Raw genomic sequence first — 27361 nt, 5'->3', positions numbered from 1 at the left:
TATTAACCCCTAAACCGCCCCACTCCCGACTCAAAAACCCTATAATAAATAGTATTAACCCCTAATCTGCCCTCCCTAACATCGCTGACACCTAACTTCAATTATTAACCCCTAATCTGCCGACCGGACCTCGCCGCTACTCTCATAAATGGATTAACCCCTAAAGCTAAGTCTAACCCTAACACTAACACCCCCCTAAGTTAAATATAATTTTTATCTAATGAAATAAATTAACTCTTATTAAATAAATTAATCCTATTTAAAGCTAAATACTTACCTGTAAAATAAACCCTAATATAGCTACAATATAACGAATAATTACCGTATTTTTCGCTCCATAAGACGCACCTGACCATAAGACGCACCTAGTTTTTAGAGGAGGAAAACAAGAAAAAAGAAAACTAACCCTAATCCTAAACCCATAACCCTAATAACCCTAACCCCAAACCCTAATAACCCTAACCCTAACCCACAGTGCCAATTTTTAAAACATTAAGGGCCAGTTTTAAATTCTTACCAGTATATACCATAAAAAAATTCCCCTGCTCCTCAAACTTTAAAACGAGTGCAGCATAAGGCTAACCTGTTAACAGTGTTCTTGTTAGGATCTGTAAGTAACCGCAGTTAGTGTGGTGGATCGCAACTGCAAACTAGGTGTAAATATAAGAGATAAGGTTCTGAGAGCTATACTCCTGCTAACTTGTTACAGGAGAAGCGTTGGTAGTGGAGATTAGCTGATAGAAGTAATTAGAACACCTTATACTTCAGAGGTATTCTTTGAGTAGAGGTAGTCTGAGTAATGCAAGCAGTATCGTTATGGTTATACTTTGAGAGCAACAGTCTGTTTACATACCGGTACTTTGTATTAGTAACAGTTCATGAGGTAGTGGCTTGTAGCAGAAGGAGAGTGCTTAAGTACCTGATGCACTGGTCTCAGCAGCGGTTAAACAAGCTGCTCCGGTAATCTGCAGTGGGAGATGTGCTTGTCTGATGCAGACGCTGAGCCGAGGTGGGTGTGTGCAGATCATCCAATCGGAATGCTGGAATTGCTGACAGGCTGAGCTGGCAGTGAGCGTTCACAGCACGGCTTCACAGACAGGAACGCTGACAAGCTGGCGACGGCTGCGTGCACACAAGTCCTTAGGTAAAGGTTCTGCCGTTAGCTCCAGTGAGGTAGGTGTCTGTAGAAAGCGAATGCTGCATAAACTTTTGTCAATACTGTGGGGTGATGAGTTTGTAAATGCCGTTGATTTGAGAGGATGGCTTTAGAGATATACACACAGAAGTAGCTGCTTCAAGGTAGCCTGAACGCTATACACCAACGATTAATTGTTCTACATTCGCTCCATAAGACGCACAGACATTTCCCCTTAATTTTGAGGGGGGAAAAAGTGCGTCTTATGGAGCGAAAAATACGGTATATTGTAGCTATTTTAGGATTAATATTTATTTTACAGGCAACTTTGTAATTATTTTAACCAGGTACAATAGCTATTAAATAGTTAATAACTATTTAATAGCTACCTAGTTAAAATAATTACAAAATTACCTGTAAAATAAATCCTAACCTAAGTTACAATTAAACCTAACACTACACTATCAATAAATTAATTAAATAAAATACCTACAAATAAATACAATTAAATAAACTAACTAAAGTACAAAAAATAAAAAGAACTAAGTTACAAAAAATAAAAAAAATAATTTACAAACATTATAAAAATATTACAACAATTTTAAGCTAATTACACCTACTCTAAGTCCCCTAATAAAATAACAAAGCCCCCCAAAATAAAAAAATGCCCTACCCTATTCTAAAATACAAATAGAAAAGCTCTTTTACCTTACCAGCCCTTAAAAGGGCCTTTTGCGGGGCATGCCCCAAAGAAAACAGCTCTTTTGCCTGTAAAAAAAACATACAATACCCCCCCACACATTACAACCCACCACCCACATACCCCTAATCTAACCCAACCCCCCTTAAATAAACCTAACACTAAGCCCCTGAAGATCTCCCTACCTTATCTTCACCACGCCGAGTATCACCGATCCATCCACAAGAGGCTCCGAAATCTTCATCCAAGCCCAAGCGGGGGCTGAAGAGGTCCATCATCGGGCTGAAGTCTTGATCCAAGCGGGCGCTGAAGAGGTCCATCATCGGGCTGAAGTCTTGATCCAAGCGGGCGCTGAAGAGATCCATCATCGGGCTGAAGTCTTCTATCAAGCAGCATCTTCAATCTTCTTTCTTCCGGATCCATCTTCATCCTGCCGACGCGGAACATCCATCCTGGCCGACGACTTGCCGACGAATGACGGTTCCTTTAAGGGACGTCATCCAAGATGGCATCCCTCGAATTCCGATTGGCTGATAGGATTCTATCAGCCAATCGGAATTAAGGTAGGAAAATTCTGATTGGCTGATGGAATCAGCCAATAAGATTCAAGTTCAATCCGATTGGCAGATTCAAATTCAATCCGATTGGCGAGGTCCGGTCGGCAGATTAGGGGTTAATACTTGAAGTTAGGTGTCGGCGATGTTCGGGAGGGCAGATTAGGGGTTAATACTATTTATTATAGGGTTTTTGAGGCAGGAGTGAGGCGGATTAGGGGTTAATAACTTTATTATAGTAGCGGTGAGGTCCGGTCGGCAGATTAGGGGTTAATAATTGTAGGTAGGTGGCTGTTACGTTGGGAACGGCAGATTATGGGTTAATAAATATAATATAGGGGTCGGCGGTGTTAGGGGCAGCAGATTAGGGGTACATAGGGATAATGTAGGTTGCGGCTGTGTACGGAGCGGCAGATTAAGGGTTAATAATAATATGCAGGGGTCAGCGATAGCGGGGGTGGCAGATTAGGGGTTAATAAGTGTAAGGTTAGGGGTGTTTAGACTCGGGGTACATGTTAGGGTGTTAGGTGCAGACTTAGGAAGTGTTTCCCCATAGGAAACAATGGGGCTGCGTTAGGAGCTGAACGCTGCTTTTTTGCAGGTGTTAGGTTTTTTTTGCAGCTCAAACTGCCCCATTGTTTCCTATGGGGGAATCGTGCACGAGCACGTTTTTGAAGCTGGCCGCGTCCGTAAGCACCGCTGGTATTGAGAGTTGCAGTGGCAGTAAATTGTGCTCTACGATCCCTTTTTGGAGCCTAACGCAGCCATTCTGTGAACTCTAAATACCAGCGGTATTTAAAAGGTGCGGGGGGAAAAAAGCACGCGTAGCTAACGCACCCCTTCTAACGCAAAACTCTAAATCTAGCCGATAAAGTTTACATATCTATTACATTCTCTGTAAATATAAATGGTGTTAATATGAAGTTTACATATCTATTACACTCTCTGTAAATATAAATGATGTTAATATGAAGTTTACATATCTATTACACTCTCTGTAAATATAAATGATGTTAATATGAAATTTACATATCTATTACATTCTCTGTAAATATAAATTATTTTAATATGAAGTTTACAGATCTATTATACTCTCTGTAAATATAAATGATGTTAACATGAAGTTTACATATCTATTAAATTCTCTGTAAATATAAATGATGTTAATATGAAGTTTACATATCTATTAGACATGTGCATGGCGAAAAAATTCGGTTCGGATCGATTCAGATTTTTTCGAATTTCGGTTCGGAGCGATTCGAATTCGGAAAAATTTGAATCAATTTGTTTCGGATTTGTTTCGGATTCATTCGGATTCGAATCAATTCGGCTGGATTCGGTTTGGAAATTCGGAATTTCGGTAAGTGTTAGGTGGAATATTAGACTAGTATTATCATATTATGTACTAATTTCGTCTGAATTCGGTTCGATTCGGTTCGGTTCGGAATTTCGGTAAGTGTTAGTTGGGATTAGACTTATACTGTACAATACTAGTGTAATCCATGGCCATCCGAATTTACCGGAAAAATCCGAAGTAACGCGCGTTAGGCGTTCGCACTGGTGCTCTCATATGTTTGCTTAAAAACTTTAGATATAGCTGGTTAAACCGTAACTCTCTGTTTAAGAGATAATAATTGTTGATAAAATTGTAAACTCATCTTGTGAGTAGTGGGAGATGGGACGGATATTAACTATGATGCAGTGACTCATATTTTAGGCATAATGGCTAAACAGGCAATGGACATATAGTTGTTATTTAATATTGAGCCACTGTATGATAAGTGGAACGTTTTTCTTTAATCGCACCTCTCCCTTTGATACTTTACAAGCTTTATGGATGGTTATAACTGCCAGCTTAATACCTAGTTCTAACATAATTTATGGTAGGAGTTTTTCTACTCCAATTTAGAGAGCACATAGGGTGACAATAATATATTTATTATTTTTTTTAAAAAACTTCTTTTCTTTTTCAGTAACTAATTTTAGCTTTAATGGTGGCATGGTCCACAACACTAACTACATTTTAAACTGACTTATAATAAAGGTTATGTTTTAAGGAACTTCACATTACATATGGAATTAACCCCACCGTATATTGTTTGAGTAATAATCCTCCTAAGTGTGCCCCACTATGCCTCTGTTCTCTCTCTTGTATTAATATTACTCTCTGTAAATATAAATGATGTTAATATGAAGTTTATAGATCTATTACACTCTATGTAAATATAAATTATGTTAATATGACATTTACATATCTATTACACTCTCTATGAATATAAATGATGTTAATATGAAGTTTACATATCTATTACACTCTCTGTAGATATAAATGATGTTAGTATGAAGTTTACATATCTATTACACTCTCTGTAAATATAAATGATGTTAATATGAAGTTTACATATCTATTACATTCTATGTAAACATAAATTATGCTAATATGAAGTTTACATATCTATTAGACTCTATGTAAATATAAATTATGTTAATATGAAGTTTACAGATCTATTACATTCTATGTAAATATAAATGATGTTAGTATGAAGTTTACATATCTATTACACTCTGTAAATATAAATGATGTTAATATGAAGTTTACATATCTATTACACTCTCTGTAAATATAAATGATGTTAATATGAAGTTTACATATCTATTACACTCTCTGTAAATATAAATGATGTTAATATGAAGTTTACATATCTATTACACTCTCTGTAAATATAAATTATGTTACTATGAAGTTTACATATCTATTACACTCTCTGTAAATATAAATGATGTTAATATGAAGTTTACATATCTATTACACTCTCTGTAAATATAAATGATGTTAATATGAAGTTTACAGATCTATTACAATCTCTGTAAATATAAATGATGTTAATATGAAGTTTACATATCTATTACACTCTTTGTAAATATAAATGATGTTAATATGAAGTTTACATATCTATTAAACTCTCTGTAAATATAAATGATGTTAATATGAAGTCTACATATCTGTTACACTCTCTGTAAATATAAATGATGTTAATATGAAGTTTACATATCTATTACACCTCTGTAAATATAAATGATGTTAATATGAAGTTTACATATCTATTACACTCTCTGTAAATATAAATAATGTTAATATGAAGTTTACATATCTATTACACTCTCTGTAAATATAAATGATGTTAATATGAAGTTTACATATCTATTACACTCTCTGTAAATATAAATGATGTTAATATGAAGTTTACGTATCTATTACACTCTCTGTAAATATAAATGATGTTAATAGGAAGTTTACATATCTATTACACTCTCTGTAAATATAAATGATGTTAATATGAAGTTTACATATCTATTACACCTCTGTAAATATAAATGATGTTAATATGAAGTTTACATATCTATTACACTCTCTGTAAATATAAATGAGGTTAATATGAAGTTTACATATCTATTACACTCTCTGTAAATATAAATGATGTTAATATGAAGTTTACATATCTATTACACTCTCTGTAAATATAAATGATGTTAATATGAAGTTTACATATCTCTTGCACTCTCTGTAAATATAAATAATGTTAATATGAAGTTTACATATCTCTTGCACTCTCTGTAAATATAAATGATGTTAATATGAAGTTTACATATCTATTACACTCTCTGTAAATATAAATGATGTTGATATGAAGTTTACATATCTATTACACTCTCTGTAAATATAAATGATGTTAATATGAAGTTTACAGATCTATTACATTCTATGTAAATATAAATGATGTTAGTATAAAGTTTACATATCTATTACACTCTCTGTAAATATAAATGATGTTAGTATGAAGTTTACATATCTGTTACACTCTCTGTAAATATAAATGATGTTAATAGGAAGTTTACATATCTATTACACTCTCTGTAAATATAAATGATGTTACTATGAAGTTTACATATCTATTACACTCTCTGTAAATATAAATGATGTTAGTATGAAGTTTACATATCTATTACATTCTCTGTAAATATAAATGATGTTAATGTAAAGTTTACATATCTATTACACTCTCTGTAAATATAAATGATGTTAGTATGAAGTTTACATATCTATTATACTCTCTGTAAATATAAATGATGTTAATATGAAGTTTACATATCTATTAACTCTCTGTAAATATAAATGATGTTAGTATGAAGTTTACATATCTATTACATTCTCTGTAAATATAAATGATGTTAATATGAAGTTTACATATCTATTACACTCTCTGTAAATATAAATGATGTTAATATGAAGTTTACATATCTATTACACTCTCTGTAAATATAAATGATGTTACTATGAAGTTTACATATCTATTACACTCTCTGTAAATATAAATGATGTTAGTATGAAGTTTACATATCTATTACATTCTCTGTAAATATAAATGATGTTAATATGAAGTTTACATATCTATTACACTCTCTGTAAATATAAATGATGTTAGTATGAAGTTTACATATCTATTACATTCTCTGTAAATATAAATGATGTTAATGTAAAGTTTACATATCTATTACATTCTCTGTAAATATAAATGATGTTAGTATAAAGTTTACATATCTATTACATTCTCTGTAAATATAAATGATGTTAGTATGAAGTTTACATATCTATTACACTCTCTGTAAATATAAATGATGTAAATATGAAGTTTACATAAATGTTACACTCTGTAAATATAAATGATGTTAATATGAAGTTTACATATCTATTACATTCTCTGTAAATATAAATGATGTTAGTATGAAGTTTACATATCTATTACATTCTCTGTAAATATAAATGATGTTAGTATGAAGTTTACATATCTATTACACTCTCTGTAAATATAAATGATGTTAATATGAAGTTTACATATCTATTACATTCTCTGTAAATATAAATGATGTTAGTATGAAGTTTACATATCTATTACACTCTCTGTAAATATAAATGATGTTTGTATGAAGTTTACATATCTATTACACTCTCTGTAAATATAAATGATGTTAATATGAAGTTTACATATCTATTACACTCTCTGTAAATATAAATGATGTTAATATGAAGTTTACAGATCTATTACACTCTCTGTAAATATAAATGATGTTAATATGAAGTTTACATATCTATTACACTCTCTGTAAATATAAATTATGTTAATATGAAGTGTACATATCTATTACACTCTCTGTAAATATAAATGATGTTAATATGAAGTTTACATATCTATTACACTCTCTGTAAATATAAATGATGTAAATATGAAGTTTACATATCTATTACACTCTCTGTAAATATAAATGATGTTAATATGAAGTTTACATATATATTACACTCTCTGTAAATATAAATGATGTTAATATGAAGTTTACATATCTATTACACTCTCTGTAAATATAAATGATGTAAATATGAAGTGTACATATCTATTACACTCTCTGTAAATATAAATGATGTTAATATGAAGTTTACATATCTATTACACTCTCTGTAAATATAAATTATGTAAATATGAAGTTTACATATCTATTACACTCTCTGTAAATATAAATGATGTTAGTATGAAGTTTACATATCTATTACACTCTCTGTAAATATAAATGATGTAAATATGAAGTTTACATATCTATTACACTCTCTGTAAATATAAATGATGTAAATATGAAGTTTACATATCTATTACACTCTCTGTAAATATAAATGATGTAAATATGAAGTTTACATATCTATTACACTCTCTGTAAATATAAATGATGTTAGTATGAAGTTTACATATCTATTAAACTATCTCAAGTTTGTGCGTTCCTCTTTTAACGCTGAAAAATTGTAATTTCAGTGTTAAAACAGTAACGCAGCCATTACGAGTCTTGTCGGTATAGGTGTACCGCAAGCCTTTTAGCCTGTAACACAACGTCAGTACCGCACTCTTAAAAATGAGGTTTTTGCATAGGATTTCCATAGTGCTGGTATTACGAGTTTTTCTGTGAGGCTAAAAAGCTAGCGTTAGACCCTATAATGACAAGATCCGTACCGCCATCTGAGACCAGTAGTTATGAGTTTTACACATCAAAGCTGTAACATAAAACTCATAACTAAAGTGTTAAAAAGTACACTTACACCCATAAACTACCTATTAACCCATAAACCGAGGCCCTCCCGCATCACAAACACTATATTAAAGTTATTAACCTCTAATCTGCCGCTCCCGACATCGCCGCCACTAATAAAATGTATTAACCCCTATTCCGCCTCTCCCCGACATCGTCACCACCACTGTTCCCTCTAAGACCAGTTTTTTGTGCGGTCCAGCAGTGAAACAGTTAATCAAGTAACCACACCCAGCAATTAGCAAACATTGCACAATGCAGACTGGAATGTATGGTTCTCTTATGAACTGTTTCACTGCTGGGCCGCACACAAAACTGGCCTTAGAAGGAACACTGGTCACCACTATAATAAACGTATTAACCCCTAATCACCGCCCTCCCGCATAGCAGACACTATTTAAATATTATTAACCCCTAATCTGCCGTCCTCCCACATCGCCCCCACTATGCTAAAGTTATTAAGCCCTACACTGCCGCACTATAATAAACCTATTAACCCCTAAACCGCAAGCCCCCCACAACGAAATATACTAAATTAAACCATTAACCCCTAAACCGCAAGCCCCCACATCGCAATAAACTAATTTAAACTAGTAACCCCTAAACCTAACGCCCCCCTTACTTTATATTAAAATTAAAACTTACCTATCTTAAATTAAATTAAAACTTACCTGTCCAATTAAAAAAATTAAGTTTAAACTAACAAACTATATGATTTGAACTGCCAATAGAATTTCAGAAGATCTCATCCTATTTTCCAAAATTAAATCAGCCAGTAGGAATGCAAGGGACGCCATTTTGAATCAGGCACCTTGCATTGAAGATTCAGTGTACGGCGGCAACCATATGAAGAGGATGCTCCGCGCTGGATGTCTTCAGAATGGACCCGCTCCGTGCCGCCGGGATAAAGATAGAAGACGCCCCGGGATAAAGATAGAAGGAAGATGCCATCTGGATGAAGATCCTTCAAGCGGGACTTTAACAACTGTAAGGGGATCTTCGGGGGTTAGTATTAGGACTTTTTAAACTTTTTTAGGGTTTTTTTTTTTTAGTTTAAGGTTACCCATACAATTTTTAGATATTTTTTTTTATTTTGTGGGTTTGGGGGGGGGGGGGGGGTTTGTAATATTAGTGAGACTTTGTATTTTTTTTTCAGGTAAAAGAGCTGTTTAACTTAGGGCAATACCCTATAAAAGGCCCTTTTAAGCGCTATTGGTAGTTTATTCTAGATTAGGTTTTTTATTTTGGGATGTTTTTTTTTTTTTTTAAATGGGTATTAGAATATGTATAATTTTTATTAATTTTGATAATTAGTTTGTTATTAATGTTTTTTTTTTTCATTTTTGGGTGGGCTTTTATTTTTAGATTAGGGTTTGGGCATTTCATAAAAAACTGAATGCCATTTTAAGGGAAATATGCATACAAATGCCCTTTTCAGTGCAATGGGTAGATTAGGTTTTACTTTATTTTTATTTTGTGGGTTTGGGGGGTGGGGGTTTGTGTAATGTTAGGGGGTGTTTGTTTTTCTTTTGTAGGAAATCAGCTATGATCTTTATGGCAATGCCCTACAAAAGGTTATTTTAAGGGCCCACAAAAAGGCCCTTTTAAGGGCCCTTGATAGTTTATTATAGATTAGGTTTTTTTATTTTGGGGTGGTTTTTTTATTTTTTTTAAAGGGTATTAAAATAGGAATCATTTTTATTATTGTGTATAATTTCGTTTGTTATTTTTTGTAATGGTAGGTTTTTTATTTTTTTTTAATTTTAGTGTTTTTTATTTTTTGTAATGTTAGGTTTTAGTGTAAGCCAGCTTAGGTTTTATTTCACAGGTAAGTTTGTATTTATTTTAACTAGGTAGTTAGTAAATAGTTAATACCCAATAGTCTACCTAGTTAAAATAAATACAAATGTACCTGTGAAATAAAAATAAAACCTTAGCTAGCTACAATATAACTATTAGTTATATTGTAGCTAGCTTAGGTTTTATTTCACAGTTAAGTATGTATTTAGTTTTAAATAGGTATTATTTAGTTAATAATTGTAACTTTAATTTAGCTCTATTTTAATTATGTTAAAGTTAGAGGGTGTTAGGGTTACGGTTAGATTTAGGGTTAGGCTTAGAGTTACGTTAGGGTTAGGTTTAGGGGTTAATATAGTTTAATTTAGGTTGTTGCAATGTGGGGGGCTGGCAGTTTAGGGGTTAATAGGTTTATTTAGTGGTAGCGATGTGGGAGGCCAGAGGTTTAGGGGTTAATAACTTTATTTAGTTGCGGCTATGTCGGGGAGCGGCGGAATAGGGTTAATAGATTTATTATAATGTGGGAGATGTTGGGGTGCGAGGTAATAGGGGTTAATAACTTTAGTATAGTGACGGTGACATTGGGAGCAGCAGATTAGGGTTTAATAACATTATGTAGGTGTCAGCGATGTCGGGGCAGCAGATTAGGGGTATTTAGACGTGGAGTTTATGTTAGGGTGTTAGGTTTAAACCTAACTTTTATTTTCCCATAGACATAAATGGGGCTGCGTTACGGAGCTTTTTATTCCGCTATCGGAGGTGTTATTTTTTTTTTCTGACCCACTCTCCCCATTGATGTCTATGGGGAAAGCGTACACGAGCACTTCAAAACAGCGCTCTTTTTTGGTGCAGTATGGAGCTCAATGCAACCATATCGCCCGCACAAGCCGGCTTTTTAAAAACTTGTAATGGCTGCGCTATAGGGGGTTAAATAATGCAAATTTAGTTGCGGTCGTTAAAAGCCCTATAGCGCACAAAACTCATAATCTAGGTGTCTGTAAATATAAATGATGAGGCTTCTGATATAACTCATCTGGTCTCCTTACTGCAGGTTTTTCAGAGACGTTGGGACGGTTCTGTAGACTTTCTGCGCGACTGGAATTCCTACAAGACAGGATTTGGCAGCCGTTTAAATGAGTTCTGGTTGGGGAATGACAATATTTACAAGATAACATCAGTTGGTAAAGATTTTTTTTTGTTTCTTCCCTTTGTGCACAATTAAAAAATAATTAAGTATCTAGAGACATTTTTATTTATAATTGTATCAATATGTGGGTAGTATGTAGACTTAACTTTACTCCTTGCCCTAAGCAGAGGCAGTCCCTGCATTAGTATTTTACAAGAAATAGATTATGTGCTGATTTCAAAAGATGTAACCATCTAATATGACTGAACTTTAGTTTGCATAGAATTAAACATTTTTTTCTCAGTTGCTGGTGACCGGAATAAAACATTAAAAATATGAACCTCTTAATGACCAGACCATTTTTAAATATTCTTACCCTTAAGGACCAGGGCTGTTTTTACATTTCTGCTGTGTTTGTGTTTAGCTGTCATTTTCCTCTTATCCATTTACTGTACCCACATATTATATACCGTTTTTCTCGCCATTAAATGGACTTTCTAAAGATGCCATTATTTTCATCATATCTTATAATTTACTATAAAAAAATTATAAAATACACTTTTTCTAACTTTGACCCCCAAAATCTGTTACGTATCTACAACCACCAAAAAACACCCATGCTAAATAGTTTCTAAATCTTATCCTGAGTTTAGAAATACCCAATGTTTACATGTTCTTTGCTTTCATTTTTCCAAGCTATAAGGCAATAAGTACAAGTAGCACTTTGCTATTTCCAAACCATTTTTTTTTCAAAATAAGCAAAAGTTACATTGTAACACTGATATCTGTTAGGAATCCCTGAATAACCCTTCACATGTATATATATATATTTTTTAGTAGACAACTCAAAGTATTGACCTAGGCTCATTTTGGTATATTTCATGCCACCATTTCACCGCCAAATGCGATGAAATAAAAAAAATCGTTAACTTTTTCACAAACTTTAGGTTTTTCATTAAAATTATTTACAAACAGCTTGTGCAATTACGGCACAAATGGTTGGGAATGCTTCTCTGGGATCTCCATTGTTCAGAAATAGCAGACACATATGGCTTTGGCATTGCTTTTTGGTAATTAGAAGGCCGCTAAATAGAGCTGCGCACCACACTTGTATTATGTCCAGCAGTGAAGGAGTTAATTAGGTAGCTTGTAGGGTTAATTTTAGCTTTAGTGTATAGATTACCCTCCTATCTGACACATCCCACTCCTGATCCCTCCTTATTCCCTCTCAAACAGCTCTCTTCCCTCCCCCACCCCACAATGGTCACATCCATCTTAAGTACTGGAAGAAAGACTGCCAGTATGAAAATAAAAGCCTTTTTTATTTTTTTAATATTTTTTTATTTTTAATAGATATTTTCTGCAGTCTAGGATCCCCCCTTACCCCCCAAAATCCCTGATCCCATCCCCAAACAGCTCTCTAACCCTCCCCCACTACCTATTAGCGGACATCTTAGGTACTGGCAGCTGTCTGCCAGTACCCAGTTTGCAATATTTATTAAGGTTTTTTTTTGTGCTTTTTAAAAAAAATGTTTTTTCTGTAGTGTAGCGGCCCCCCATCCCTCATTACCTTACCCCCCCCCCCCGAGATTCCTTTCCCACATGGATCTCACATAGGATCCCCCTCTTTCCCCCTCCTCCCCTCCCTCCTTCCCACTCACTGACACTTTTTTTTTTTCCATAGTGTAGCAGTAGTACATTTGATTCCTAGTCGTACAGTATTCCTTTACTTTGTTTGTTTGTATATTCATCTGTATGCCTGTTCAAATAGCCTACATAGGCCAGGAAAGCCCATACACCATATAAAAGATTAATAGTTAGTTAAACTTACCTTTTTCACGAGCCTAAGTAGATGAGATAATATGTTACGATTACTAAACAGTTAGCACCAACGCCAGAAACGTTATTCTTCCTTAAGATATGAGTTCAGCTGAGAATTAATACACTTGTTATTCTCTATGCCTTGTACACCTTGATGTGTTTTCATGTTTCATTACCAGTTGTTTCTTTGTTTAAAAGTTTTTATGTATACATAAGTGACGCTATACTATTTTGACCATTCATAAAGTTATGATGATACAGGTTAAAGGTCTTACATTTCTGTGATTCGACCCTCACCTTATTACTCACTGTTTTAATTCTAAAGTTATTCACTCACGAGAATGCTACACTTTGATACACACACCCACACGACAACTCACACATACACTACAGATGCGTACCTACACAACAACATTACTTTATACAACACATCATCCTCTTTCAATACCTTCACACCTTATTAAAAGTACTATAGGGTAATAACTAACAAGTTTCTAAACTAATAACCACATCATAAAATCTAGTAGTGTCCAAAGCTTACAATCCTAAAAACTTATCAATGGCACCCTCAACCCCTGCTGGCGAGTTTATACTGGCAACACAAAATGTGAAAGGCTTCCTTTCCGCAGAAAAGTGTTCTATTGCATTTTATGACTTTAATAAGAAACAAATTGACAAAGTATTGACCCAAGAAACCCATTTAAAAAAAACAAAGAGCCAACCCTGTCCACTAGATACTACAATCAGCATTTCTTTAGCTCAGGACTAGATTTCAAGAATGGAGTTTGCATCCCCATAAGACGAGGACTCTCCTTTGAACTAATTATTAGCAACTGTGACAATGAAGGCAGAATTCTAATAGTAGTAGGGCTATTCTATGATAAACCCCTCACTATTGCCAACATCTATACCCCTAACCACCCTCTCCCCCCCCTTCTTTCGCTTGGTTACTAGGATAATAATGGATAATGCCAAGGGCCCAATAATACTGGGATGGGATCTAAACTTTCCAATATGCCCTTCTGTAGACACTTTGTTGGGAAAATCCTACCTTCCAACCAAACAAATTAAAGCCAACTGGATGGCTCTGCAAGTTCAAACGTTGTTTGACACATTGAGATCGGTCCACCCCACACTTAGATTTTACATTTTTCTCTAATCCCCAACATAGCTAATCCAGACTTGATTACATAATGTGCACTCAAGAAATGTTCACAAACCTCAAAGATTCAAAAATATCTCAAACCACCTGGTCAGACCATGGCATGGTTCTTAGCACCTTTTGCTGGTCCTCAAGACCTAAGTCTAGAGTTGGCTTGGATACTATATTCTCCAATCCAATAGTTGTAGACACCATAGAGAAACGTACCATGTCATTCTTTACACACAATGACCCCGAAGATACATTGGTAGTTAACAATTGGGAGACATATAAATGTCATAAGAGGAGAAATAATACAGCATACACATAGAATCCGCAAACAAAAATCCTCTCTTTATCAATCACTTACAGAAAAATCGATAATCAACAGAAGAGTCACATAAGCTAAACCCTAAATCACCACAAGCACTAGCTGATCTGACCCTGGCTAGGGAATCCTTAAATAAATATCTAATACATAATGCACATCTACGTTTACTAACTACTAAAGCTAAATTCTTTATTGAAAGTAATAAAGTGGGTAAGATGCTAGCCAGATCCTTAAAAAAGAAAAAGCTACAAACCTATATCAGAACAATCACAGGAACTGATGACACCCCTTATAACAAGAATGAGGATATAGTTAGGAACTTTGCGGATTACTATAAAACACTATACAACCTTAACCCATGTGCCACCCCAAATAAAGCCGAAGTAATACAAAAATATCTCTCACAAATAAACCTCCCAACGTTGCTCGATAAAGATAAAAAGACTATCGATTCACCATTTACCATACATGAAATTCTAGACACAATTAAATCACTGCCCTCGGGCAAAGCTCCAGAACCCGACAGTCTCACATCAAAATTCTACCAGTTATTCAAAACACATTTGAGTTAACAGCTTCTGACACTTTAAAACTTCATAGATAACAGTCTCACCTTTTCCAGCCACTTCTGGAAGCCTCAATAATAGTACTTCCAAAACCTGACAAATCAGAAGACAAAGTAAAAAAGTATCGACTTATATCTTTACTAAATATAGATAAAAATATCTAGGCTAAACTTCTAGCTACCCGACTAATCAATATTCTTCCCCAACTAATCCACACAGACCAGGTCTGGATGTGTAAAAGTATGAGAAGCCAAAAACAATACCACCAGAATATTACAGATGCTACAAACAGTAATAGACCATAAAATCCTTATGCTCTTCATTTCAACAGACGCCAAAAAGGCTTTCGACAGGGTGGACTGAGATTTCATGTGGGCGACCTTGTCAAAATTTGACCTCCCTGACAAACTTCCTTAATAGAGTACAAGCTCTATATACAAAGCCATCGGCCAAAGTTGTAGCTAATAGCACCCAGTCTAGCACCTTCTCTATCAGAACTGGTACACGCTAGGGGTATATCCTATCAAACCCCTATTATTCAAGTTAACAGTGGAAGTACTTGCGACCCTTGTCAGGAACCACCCTGACATTCTAGGTTTCTCTTATGTATCTAATACTCAAAAATGTCTGCTCTTTGCAGATGATATCATTTTCACCATACAGTCCCCTAAAACCTCAATACTAACACTACTAAATCTTTTTCAGAATTACAAACCTTTTTCTAAATTAATCTAGACAAGTCCATGTTAATGCCCATCAATCTGGATAAAACTAATATGCACTATCTATCCACGCAAACAGAATTCGATATAGTAAATTCAATCAAATATATGTGAACTCACATACTGGAAAACCCACTAGATAATACAATAATAATATAATACAAATTTTGCACCCTTATACCTATAAACACGACAACCCTTGGAATCCTGGCACAAACAGGGACACCTCTCCTGGCTAGGCTGCATCAAGGCAGTAAAAATTATGATAATACCTAAATATCTCTCTTTCAAACTCTACCCATATATCTCCCTAATCACTTCTTCACAAGGCATCAAAATCTACTGGAATCATTCATATGGTCTCACAATAGACCCAGGATAGCTAAAATAAACCATATACCTTACCAAAGAAGGTGGTGGAATTGGCATCCCCATATTACTACTACTATGCAACCCATTTAGCTCATATAGTATCATGGAACCATAGATGTCCTTCTAAGTCTTGGGTTCAGCTACAGTCCCAGATCTCTGAAATACTGAACTTATCTAACCTCCCCTGGCTACCAAGAAAACATAGACCACATCAAGCAGCTAATAATAAACTTATCAGAGATGTGTGGGATGTAGCACTCAAAGAATATAAAGAGCTTTCTACCCCTATCAGACCACTCTCCCAACTGTTTAACAAAACGCTCTTCTTTTATCCTGAGACTCTTGATCTGTCTAATTCCCCAGACATATACTCAAACATCCCAATTTATTTACTAATACACAAATTAAAAACCAAATTAAAAACAAATTAAAAACCAGGCAAATTAAAAACCAGGCAGATTTGCAAAATGAAATTGGGTCCCCTTTGATCACTGGTACTTATATTTCCAAGTTAGACACATTTTCTTAACTAGCAAGCACAAACCTGACCTCTTGAGCTCCCTCACACCCTTTGAGAAACTCTGCATTACCCCAAGCATATCCAAATCTCATATCTCACTCCTTTACAAAACACTAAATTAAAATTTCCCTAAAGACAAACTCTCTTACATACAACAATGGGAATGGGAGCTCCAACACGAGAACACAAACGCACAATGGTCTCTAACCTTCACCCCAACTAAAAAATCTTTAATCTCCCCAATCCTAGTTGAGCTAAACTACAAGATCCTCTCTAGATGGTACCTCACCCTTCATAGACTCCACAAGATATACCCTTGGGCTTCCCCCCTCTGCTGGAGACACAGTGGCGAGACAGGGACCATGACGCACTATGGGATCAGGTCTCCATGTGCATAAATAATAAATTGGGAACCAGGATAATGTTAGATCCCTCTATTATTTTACTAAACTGAATCCCCAAAATCAATTGCACATATCAGAAAAAAACTATTCTTAAGTATGATAACCTGTGCCAAAAGACTTATTCCTAGATTTTGAAAAAAAGCAAGACATGCCAATTTATTCCCAATGGTTATCTGAAGGTATTTTGGTTCTAAACATGGAAAAACTTCACTATAGTTTCCTGGGCAAGCAGGACTTCATACTAGATGTCATTTTTATTTGGGAAAAAACTCTAACAACACTACTACAAGATAACACAATATCTAGAACCCATGGTTTTATTGATAATTAGACAATACTACTGCTAAAACCTGTTGTGCGAAAACCCACAAGCTGTACATCTTGCCGCTATGATACTGTCATCTGATGATGTTGTTGTAACAATTTTACCCTCTTGTTTAATAAAAACAAATATATCAACAACAAAAAAAACTGCAAAAGGTTAATTACATAGTAAAAGATGTACTTCTGTGCAACTCCAGATAGAATACCCCTCGTCCTAGAATAAAGACAAAGAAGAGGCGCTCTGGTGCAGATAATCCTAAAAAGTATGAGCACAACCACTGTATGACAAACTCAGTATTGACAAGTGTGTTTGCACATGCAGTGCAATAATTGACAAGGCGAAGCTTCAGAGCAGCTCGGCTGTCTCGCTCAGGTCCGGTCAGCTGCTAGCAGCAATCACGCTCCAATAAGCATCGGTATAAACCTGTAATGTAAAGGAAGAAATGCGCCCTTGGTGCAGATTACCCCGACCAATACCGGACGAACAACAGATAATGATGAGCTTATACTCACAAACGGAGTTGCACAATCAGTGCAATATCGGGCAGACCACCCACTTCACAGTTAAACCTTTGGACTTAATTAGCACACATGTGTAATGTGGGTGTGTAAGCTTGTCTATCTTCGATTGGTTTGTATAGCTCTTATAAGGCAGCAAGGTAGTTCACAAATTTATGTAGCCTGATGAAATGGCATTGTAGCCGAGAAACGCGTTGCAAAGCAACTTTTTAAAGTTTTTAAATAAAAGTTTTATACCTGTTCTACCTTGCTTGGAGATATTATTCTCTACCTAAAAGCTCTGGAGTAAAACAATCATCAAATTTCGTGTTCGCCGACTCCAATTGGAATAGCAAGAGTGTTTGACTCTCCCTGGAGCAGTGTGTCCATAAGAATAGCAGTCAGCCCTGAATAATTATTCAACAATCCAGGAAACAGCTGTTATACCCAAAGGGAGTCAGCCAAACGGCTCTTAAAGATTGGTTTTCCCCGATATTGCACTGATTGTGCAACTCCGCTTGTGAGTATAAGCTCATCGTTATCTGTTGTTCGTCCGGTATTGGTCGGGGTAATCTGCACCAAGGGCGCATTTCTTCCTTTACATTACAGGTTTATACCTATGTTTATTGGAGCGTGATTGCTGCTAGCAGCTGACCGGACTTTGGCTTGTCAATTATTGCACTGCATGTGCAAACACACTTGTGAGTACTGAGTTTGTCATACAGTGGTTGTGCTCATACTTTTTAGGATTATCTGCACCAGAGCGCCTCTTCTTTGTCTTTATTCTAGGACGAGGGATATTATCATTTTTTGTGGAGAGAGCTGCTATCCTTTTGGGTCCCTTCGGATCATCATCATATATCTTGGATTGTGACATCATCGGCACCTATGGACATTCAATTCCATACTACTTGCACTAAGGACTGTGTTTAAGTATATATAATTAATAATATTACATGAAACATGAAGCACTCCAAAGGTCTTTCTTACAGGTCACTTTTAATAGTGAACGTTTTCGGGCAACAAACTGCCCGTCCTCAAACTTACAAGGTGACCTATAAGAAAGACCTTTGGAGTGCTTCATGTTTCATGTTATGTTAAGTGTTTGATATAGCACCCAAGGCTATTACGGAAGAGATCTGGAGTGCACTTTGCTTGATTTGTAATTAATAATATTCATAAGTTTACACTATATACTTGCTGTTGATTTGGTACATACCTGTAAGGGAATATGTTATACCATTTGCAAGGATAGTGATATTATTATCAATTCTTATCAATTTGATTATTATATTATCATATATTTTTATAATATATTACAATTTTTATAATAATTTCATATTACACCAAACTAAGATCTAATTATCCATCTCACTAGGAACAGCATAGAATAGGCGCACCTCATTCTATTTTGGACACACTACCACTTTGTGTGGTCCAATTTTTTCTGTCATCCAGATAGAATACAGCAGATGAACAAATGAGAAACAGGCAAACATGCATATCCAGTCACTGACTGTGTCCTCATCTGAATATAACAGCACACTGTTGTGGTCATTTACAAAATTACAACATCCACATTTCTTATTATATAAAACAAGGTCCTGCCATATATAATAAAAAAAACATAAACCATTTCTTTATAAATTAAATATCGAACATTAATCACAAATTACGTAAATGTAGAAATCCAAATAACTATCTTCCATTCTACCAAAACAGGGCCTCAATTAATCAATTAAGTCATCTTGGAACTAGGGAGTCCAAATGAAAAACATAATGCATTTATTTTGTCTTTAATAAGCATTTCCTATTACCCCCCACACACTAGACATTCTCCTCTTTTCTATCGTCTGAATTGCAGTAGACTCATATTTTGCTCCATATTTTTTATGGGAAAATGGGATCAGCCAATATATTTATGAATAGTTTTGACCAGCTATTTGTTTATAAACACAATCATTTTAAAAGTTATGGCCAACCTTATGGAGGTTTATAGATGATTGATATTCACTTAACATATAGTAACGTTGAGATAAAGTTTTTAAATATGACTCTTCCTGGTAGAGGATTATAGATATATATGCTTGGCATTTGGTATAACTATATTGTAACCTTTTTAAGAATTTTTATCTAATTTCTTTTTTAAATCAAAGTTTTTTATTGAGGTTATTAGCAATACATCATTCATTACATGACAACATATATATTAATTCTGCAGACATATGCCACCATGGATGATCTCTGTAACACATAATGTATAAAGAATATCATGCCATTTCTAGAGATAGTTAAGTCTACATAAAAAATAAAAACAAAAGAGAGAATATATACATAATAATGAGACCTCTTTTTCTTTAGCTATGTTCCTCATCTGCTTGAAGTAATGCTCTTGAACCTGTCAAGGCTAATGATATAGGAAAGAGGAATGATAGTAATAACCATAGCTGTGAATAAAAATATATTGGACATTCTTGTAACATATACATCCTATAGTATGGTAAACTAAATATAACATACAGATGTAAGAAAAACTTATAACAATATATCAGCAATTGCGGATAAATACCGCTGATTTGTTCACTTTCAATAAGGGTGAACCCTGATGGAGGGGGGCGGAGCCATGTGGGATACCTGGATAGTGGCATGTTACAGGCAAGACCATTAATATACTAGTTTCTGGTCATAGGTTTTCAGGTTATAGGTGAGAAAAATGGCGTAGCTGACTAGTTAACAGTTCTCTAATAAGTCCATTAGTTTCATGGAAATGGGATAGCACTTGGTAGTCAGTTCTGTGGCCTCTACTGGGCCAAAGAGTAGCATAGAATGCAGATGTGCAATATATAGTAGTTAAGACTGTCTAGTCTTTCTCGGCCGCAGAAAGCCAGACAGTTACTCCACATGCTAGCTTAGTTGCACAATTAGCTACGCTGAAATAATACTCCTGAACCTAAGCTGTTTTATCTTATGGCTAACTAACCCTCAAGGACAGCTTAATAAAAAAATATACAAGGCTCGGGGGCATAACAAAACTATATAAGCATTAATATAAGTATTAAATATCAAAGCTTTTCTAACTGATACAAAGAAGGCGAAGGGGTACTCCCAAATGTACCAAATATTCATGTCATACATATCTCAGGAGCTTCTCAATTAACTCTACAATATGTAAGATATACAATAAACTCAAACAAGCAATCAATAACCCATTTCTGTATGCACACTTAGTACAGGCATAGAGGACAACAGTATATGAAACACTATTCATGTTGATGTTACTGTCATAACTAGAGTCCATAATAACTGAAGACTAGCAAACAACATTACTACTGATTAAGCTCTCCCCAACAATATCAGGGTAATCCAGGTACGGAGTAAAAATATAGACCAGAATTGTGAATATCAAATACAAAGGTTACTATGACAGTCATGTTTCCAACCATGTTGATCTGTGAAATGAAAAAGTTACTGAAGACTCCAAGTGTAAGAAAACAAAAAAACTTAGACAGCCTATAAAACATGCAAAAAGTATTGACATACTAGTTAAACCAAACAGCTATATGACCTTAAAAATTTATAAGAGGAAGACAAATGCTGGCACACAAGAAAGAGACGTTAAGCAAAATGTCAATGCAGGCTTTATCCTCTCTAGGCATAGATTAAAAGTACAGAGGTACTTCACCCTAGCTAAGATCATGACTGAAGTTTCAAAATTATAGGGACGTGCTATCTGTTAAAACAATCGTGTATCCGTTGTACTTTCTATTAAGGGACCCCTCATCTCGCATAACATGTAAAAGGAAAGAAATATTTAGGAGAATTAGCTATATGAGAGTACAGGTAAATTGCTATATCTTCTTAGCTTATATAATAACAGGAAGGTGCTTGCTTATATGTATATTACTCAGAAGATGTGTTTAAAAGAGTAGTTAAATGTCCAAATCATATGAGACTACATGTAAACAGGTTAAACTGTCAAATCGTTAGCAAGATATCTCAGACTTTTATATATATTAACACTGGTATTTAAACCAGTGCACACATTTACAACAAGCAACAGCGCTGGTGTATTTTACACAGAAAACATTAGTGCCTGAGCGTCGCAGACAAGACAAAGCAAGCTTGGATTCCAGTCTGTAAATCAAAAAATCTTCAAAGAAAGTTCCGGTTAGTGAGAAAATGGTGCAGAGAGTCTCATTGTTAAAAAAAAAAGAAAAAACAACTTGCAAGTATGATGAGTTCCCAAATACCTAGCTAAGTAATTAAGCTCTACCCTATACCAGAGCGAATAAACAGGTTTTCACCAAAGGGATTTACAAACTTTAGTTCCTGAGGAAGAGCGGTATCTGTAGTGAATAGTCGCTTCGGCTTCAATGTGGCAGACTGAAATGATATAGTCGCTGCCCGGTCTTCTCTCTCTCCTGCAGCGCATGCTTTAGATGGGAGTGATACCATGCTGACCGCAAACAGGGCATCAATGTCCGGCCCCATTTCAGCCCAAGCGTTGATGATAAGGAAATCAGATTCCAGCGACGATGTTCTTGCTGAATCTGGTCTGAGTTTAAGTGGTGAGTCCGCTGCGTTGCTACTGGCGGTAGTTGCTATTGGAGACAGAAGGAGCCCAGTTACCGGCTGTTGAGAGCTCATGTCTTCCGTTATGGTAGTAGGCTGTAGGAGACTTGATTGCGTTGTTAGCTCTGTTAGCCCCACCGCATAGGGCTTAGGATAGATTTTGCGGTGCACAAACTCCGAGCATTGGGGTGTATCAGAGCGCGCCCATGGCGTGTCCGATATATATCCTCTAGCTGGCATTAGAGCTTCACTAGTTGCCGGCACATCTCGGTTTCCCTTCATAGTTGCTCTCAGTATTGCTACTAGTTCGCCCAGGTGGGTATCCATAGTGTGCATCATGTTATGCAACATGAATATAACTTGCTTCTCCATTGCATAAAATATGGCAAGATCTCCGGAGAAAATGTCCAAACGTGGTTGAACTTTAAAATGGCGTTTCACTGCACACAGATAGCACAACAGGCCTGAGAGACAGTTGCATGGATGTGGCGTCCAATATTATATTTTCCACACCAAAAAAAACATTTGTCAGACTCTTCAGGGTTTAATGGATAGTAGAGCTGAAGATAAGGTTTCTTACTGATTTCAAAATAAGAATATATTTAGACAAGCACCCGGAGCTCTAAAGAGATGCGTCTCTCTGCCTCGGCAGTTGGCTCCGCCCCCCAAGAATTTTTATCTAATTTCAACAATTAAGCAAATGGGATTCAGTTTAGAAACAAATATTGACATTGAAATACTGTTTTTGAATACATTGATATGTAAAGAAGGTAGTGAATAAAAATAGATTTATATTATAAACCAAGTCAACAATGTTCTATGTAATGTATAAATCCCAAATAAAAAAAAAATATACCAATATAATGTGTGACATAAAAAAGTGTATGTATGAATATACAATTGTAATCAGTGGCAAAAATATATTAAAAGGAGGATACAATGTCCAAATTCTTTAGGGTCTTCCATTCTTTCTCCACACTTTATCCACAAATCCACCTCATGTAAAATAAGAGAGAAATATTAATTCAGGCAGCTTCACAAATTGTTACTCACATGGTTTAGAGTTTTTCTTGTAAAGCTCAAACATATACAGCAGTATTATGTTTAAATGCCCTTGTGAGTTAATTTATGTAGGCAAAATGATGACAGGATAATGGAACATAAATCAAATATCAAGAGCTTTTTTTTTTCTCCCCATTTTTAAGTATGTTTCTAAATATTCATGAATAATATGGGCCGCTGTTTCTTTCTATTTTTAAAGTATGGGTAAAAATGTAAGCCATTTGAGATTTTAGATGCTGTGAATGGCTATGAGGGGTATGATAGTGAATAATTAATAATAAAAAAAGAAAAATATTGGGTTTTACATTAACCACAGAAGGACGGAGTCGAAAATTTGATTGGTCCCTTTTCTTTATAGGAACAAGATTTTGTCTACTGTATATTAATAATATCCCGCAGAAGACAGTAGCCATGGCTTTTTCATTTTACGGTAGTGCTTTTTTTAAAAATAGGCGGCTTTTAAACATTGTATGTGTATAGTCGCAAGTTTATTCAGAGCTGTACGTGTTTAGATCTATTATTGTGATCACTCTGTACCCAATTTAGACTCTCTACCCACAGAAGGACTTGATAATTGATTGGTCCATTTTCTTTATAGGAACAAGATGTGATTGGTATTTTCTTTTTAGGAACAAAATTTCATCTACGTGATATTATAAAAAACATTTTATACAGTATATATATATATATATATATATATATATATATATATATATATATATATATATATATATATATATATATATATATATAGATAGATATTTACAGATAACACACAGTTCCTATAGACCGCAATGTAAAGACACTTTTCAGTGATGTTTTTTTTCTAACACCGCTATCCCGCCAACTATAAATCCCCAAAGCTGCCTAGTGTTGTTTAATAAAAAAACTCTATTTTGAGGGCATTTGGGGTATTTTAGAAAATCTAATCTCTGGTTAATTTTCTGAGCAATAATTGCTACCGGCGCACGATAATTTAGCGCTCCACTTGTAATCTAGCCCTTAATGTCTTCAATATAAGATAAAACATGTTATCTATTTATAGGCGATTGGGAGCTTCGTGTAGATCTCCAGGACTTTGAGAACACAAAGGCCTATGCTAAATACGCGTCTTTTAAAATCCTGGGAGAGGATGAGAAGTACAAGTTGCTACTTGGAGCCTTCAAGGAGGGGAATGCAGGTGAGAGATAGTTTGCCATACTATGTGAAGTCGCTCTAGAGCAACCTATACTTTCAATGGAGATCGCGACAGCGCTAAATAGCTCTCATATTACAAGGTAAAAGTTATAGGTTGCACTCGAGCAAAAGCCGAAATTGTGCTACAATATTTAGCAAGACTTGAAATGTGAATTAAAGTGTAAGGGATAAAAAAAAAGTTTCACAAAACACATCAAAAACATTTTAAAATAAAGCATTACACTAATTTATACACTTTTTATTAGAAATATTTTAATATTGCTAAAAAGGTTTTAAAAGGGTTAAAAAGGAATATGGTACAGTATATGTGTTTGACTGGAAAGGGCTCTAATGTGTGTGTCTTTATATATATATATATATATATATATATATATATATATATATATATATATATATATAGTATGCAGACAGACCAGCACTCCTGATAACTCTGAGTGCCCGGGGTGCAACAAATAGAACAACATACAGTCTCAGTCAGTAATGCAAAAGACAAAAGAGAAAAACAAGTGCAAAACCACTCTAAGGGTAAAAGATTTAATGGTCACTTGAAAAGCACAATTTAAAAACAGATGTACAAAATTTAAGAACAAAATGTGCAATGAAAGATATCACCATGTAGTCCTTCTCGGCAGCAAGCTATGAGTCTTTTCTTAGATCCGCTATTTCGATCATGTAGTTTCAGCGTGTGATCACAGCTTCATAAGTTCCAGGTGAGCGGAGCAACTCTAGAACATTGAGCTTGCGTCGGATAGGACCCACGAAATCCTCGACACGTTTCCTCTGGTTGCAACAAGACTTTCTCAAGAGGGTATAGTATAGACTCCATGTTCCTTCCTTTTATGTCTAACAAGCTGTCATTCAAGGATACGTATCGGCGTGTGATAGTCTAAATCTCACTTCCAACATAATCACACTTTGGATTGGTTATACAGATATGTCAATCACTTCAGTCTCAAAAACTGTTACATCTAAATAAAGATACAAACATTGTTTCTGTGTATCAAATAGTCCATTTGTGTATCTATATGGGATAAATTATCACAGTCACAGAGGAAGGATCAGATAAGTAATACAGATTGGGGAATGAATATAACACAGATGGCCCTCGGTTTAATCCGGTTCAATTTGCGCCGTTTCAGAATAACAACCTTTTTTTTCAGTCATGTGACTGCTATTGAAAAGCATTGAAAAGCAGTGCACTAATTAAAATAGCCAGTAGGTGGAGCTGTCCTTTGTGTTGTAGCAAAGTTTTGCAATCTTAGCAGACTGAAATTAATCTGTGTACACAGAACAGAGATTAGCTATCATGCAGCTTTCAAAGGAACAAAATCTAGCAGGCACTTACCTATTATCTTCCTGTCCAGCTGCTTGAGGTGAAGGTGCCTAACTGCCTATTAATCACTCCAGATTGAAATGCATAGAATAGGTGCAGACCCAATATTATCAAACATGCTAACAATGCAGATAACTGTTTGCAGAAAAATGCGAGTAAAAAAATGTTTTTCCTCATTAAACTTAGTTTGATGATACAGTCTGTTGTGTGATTATTTAATTAGGTTTATAATGCTGTTTAGCATTTAAAGTCTTCATTTCAAAGCTTTAAAAATAATGTATTAGGTGTTACTTGTGTCAATTTTGAGAGGGGCCTGGAACCTAACTCCCTCACTTCCCATTGACTTACATTATAAACTGGGTTTCAATTTACAACGGTTTCGATTTACAACCATTCCTTCTGTAACCTAACCCCGGCGTAAACTGAAGGCTAGCTGTAATATATATATATATATATATGAACAATATTTAAAAATATTTAAAAAACCTTAAAAAACAAGCACAATTGATTACATAATATATAAGCACAGTTAATTCAATGAAACCGAACTAATTATTGAGAACAAATTAAGGCAACATACATACAAAGAATACAAAATTGGTTTACATAAACAAACCAGTGATGATGTATTTGAAAATTTCCTATTTCTGCATGATATTGAGCTAGTTATATGATGGGGCGAATATGTGTATAGACCCATTTAGATAATACATGTAAATATATGAATACATGAAGAAAAAGGACTACACAGTGATATCTTTCATTGCACATTTTGTTCTTAAATTTTGTACGTCTGTTTTTAAATTGCGCTTTTCAAGTGACCATTAAAACTTTTACCCAGAGGGGCCGAAAGCTTGATGCCCCTGTTTCTGTGCGAGCCTTCAGGCTCGCCGAGAAACAGCAGTTATGAAGCAGTGGTCTAAAGACCGCTGCTCCATAACTTGTCCCCTGCTCTGAGGCTGCGAACATCAATCCGCTCGATCCTATACGATCAGGCAGATTGACACCCCTTGCTAGTGGCCGATTGTCCACGAATCTGCAGGGGGCGCTTGTGCAA

The 27361-nt window shown here is 35.0% G+C and overlaps 1 protein-coding gene across 5 annotated transcripts in view; it reads left to right on the top strand.

Annotated features, from left to right (window-relative positions):
- LOC128642847 (ficolin-1-like) overlaps positions 1-27361 on the top strand; it is a 54167-nt gene that overhangs the window by 19873 nt on the left and 6933 nt on the right. For all 5 annotated transcript variants that reach the window (XM_053695694.1, XM_053695691.1, XM_053695692.1 and 2 more), the window contains 2 exons: positions 11367-11496; positions 24820-24954. In XM_053695694.1, the coding sequence (XP_053551669.1) occupies positions 11367-11496; positions 24820-24954 (265 nt within the window). The remainder of the gene's footprint in view (positions 1-11366; positions 11497-24819; positions 24955-27361) is intronic.

The sequence above is a fragment of the Bombina bombina genome, chromosome 12, assembly GCF_027579735.1.
Source record: "Bombina bombina isolate aBomBom1 chromosome 12, aBomBom1.pri, whole genome shotgun sequence".
In the NCBI taxonomy this organism is placed as follows: domain Eukaryota; kingdom Metazoa; phylum Chordata; class Amphibia; order Anura; family Bombinatoridae; genus Bombina; species Bombina bombina.
This window is presented reverse-complemented; position numbering and strand designations above follow the sequence as displayed.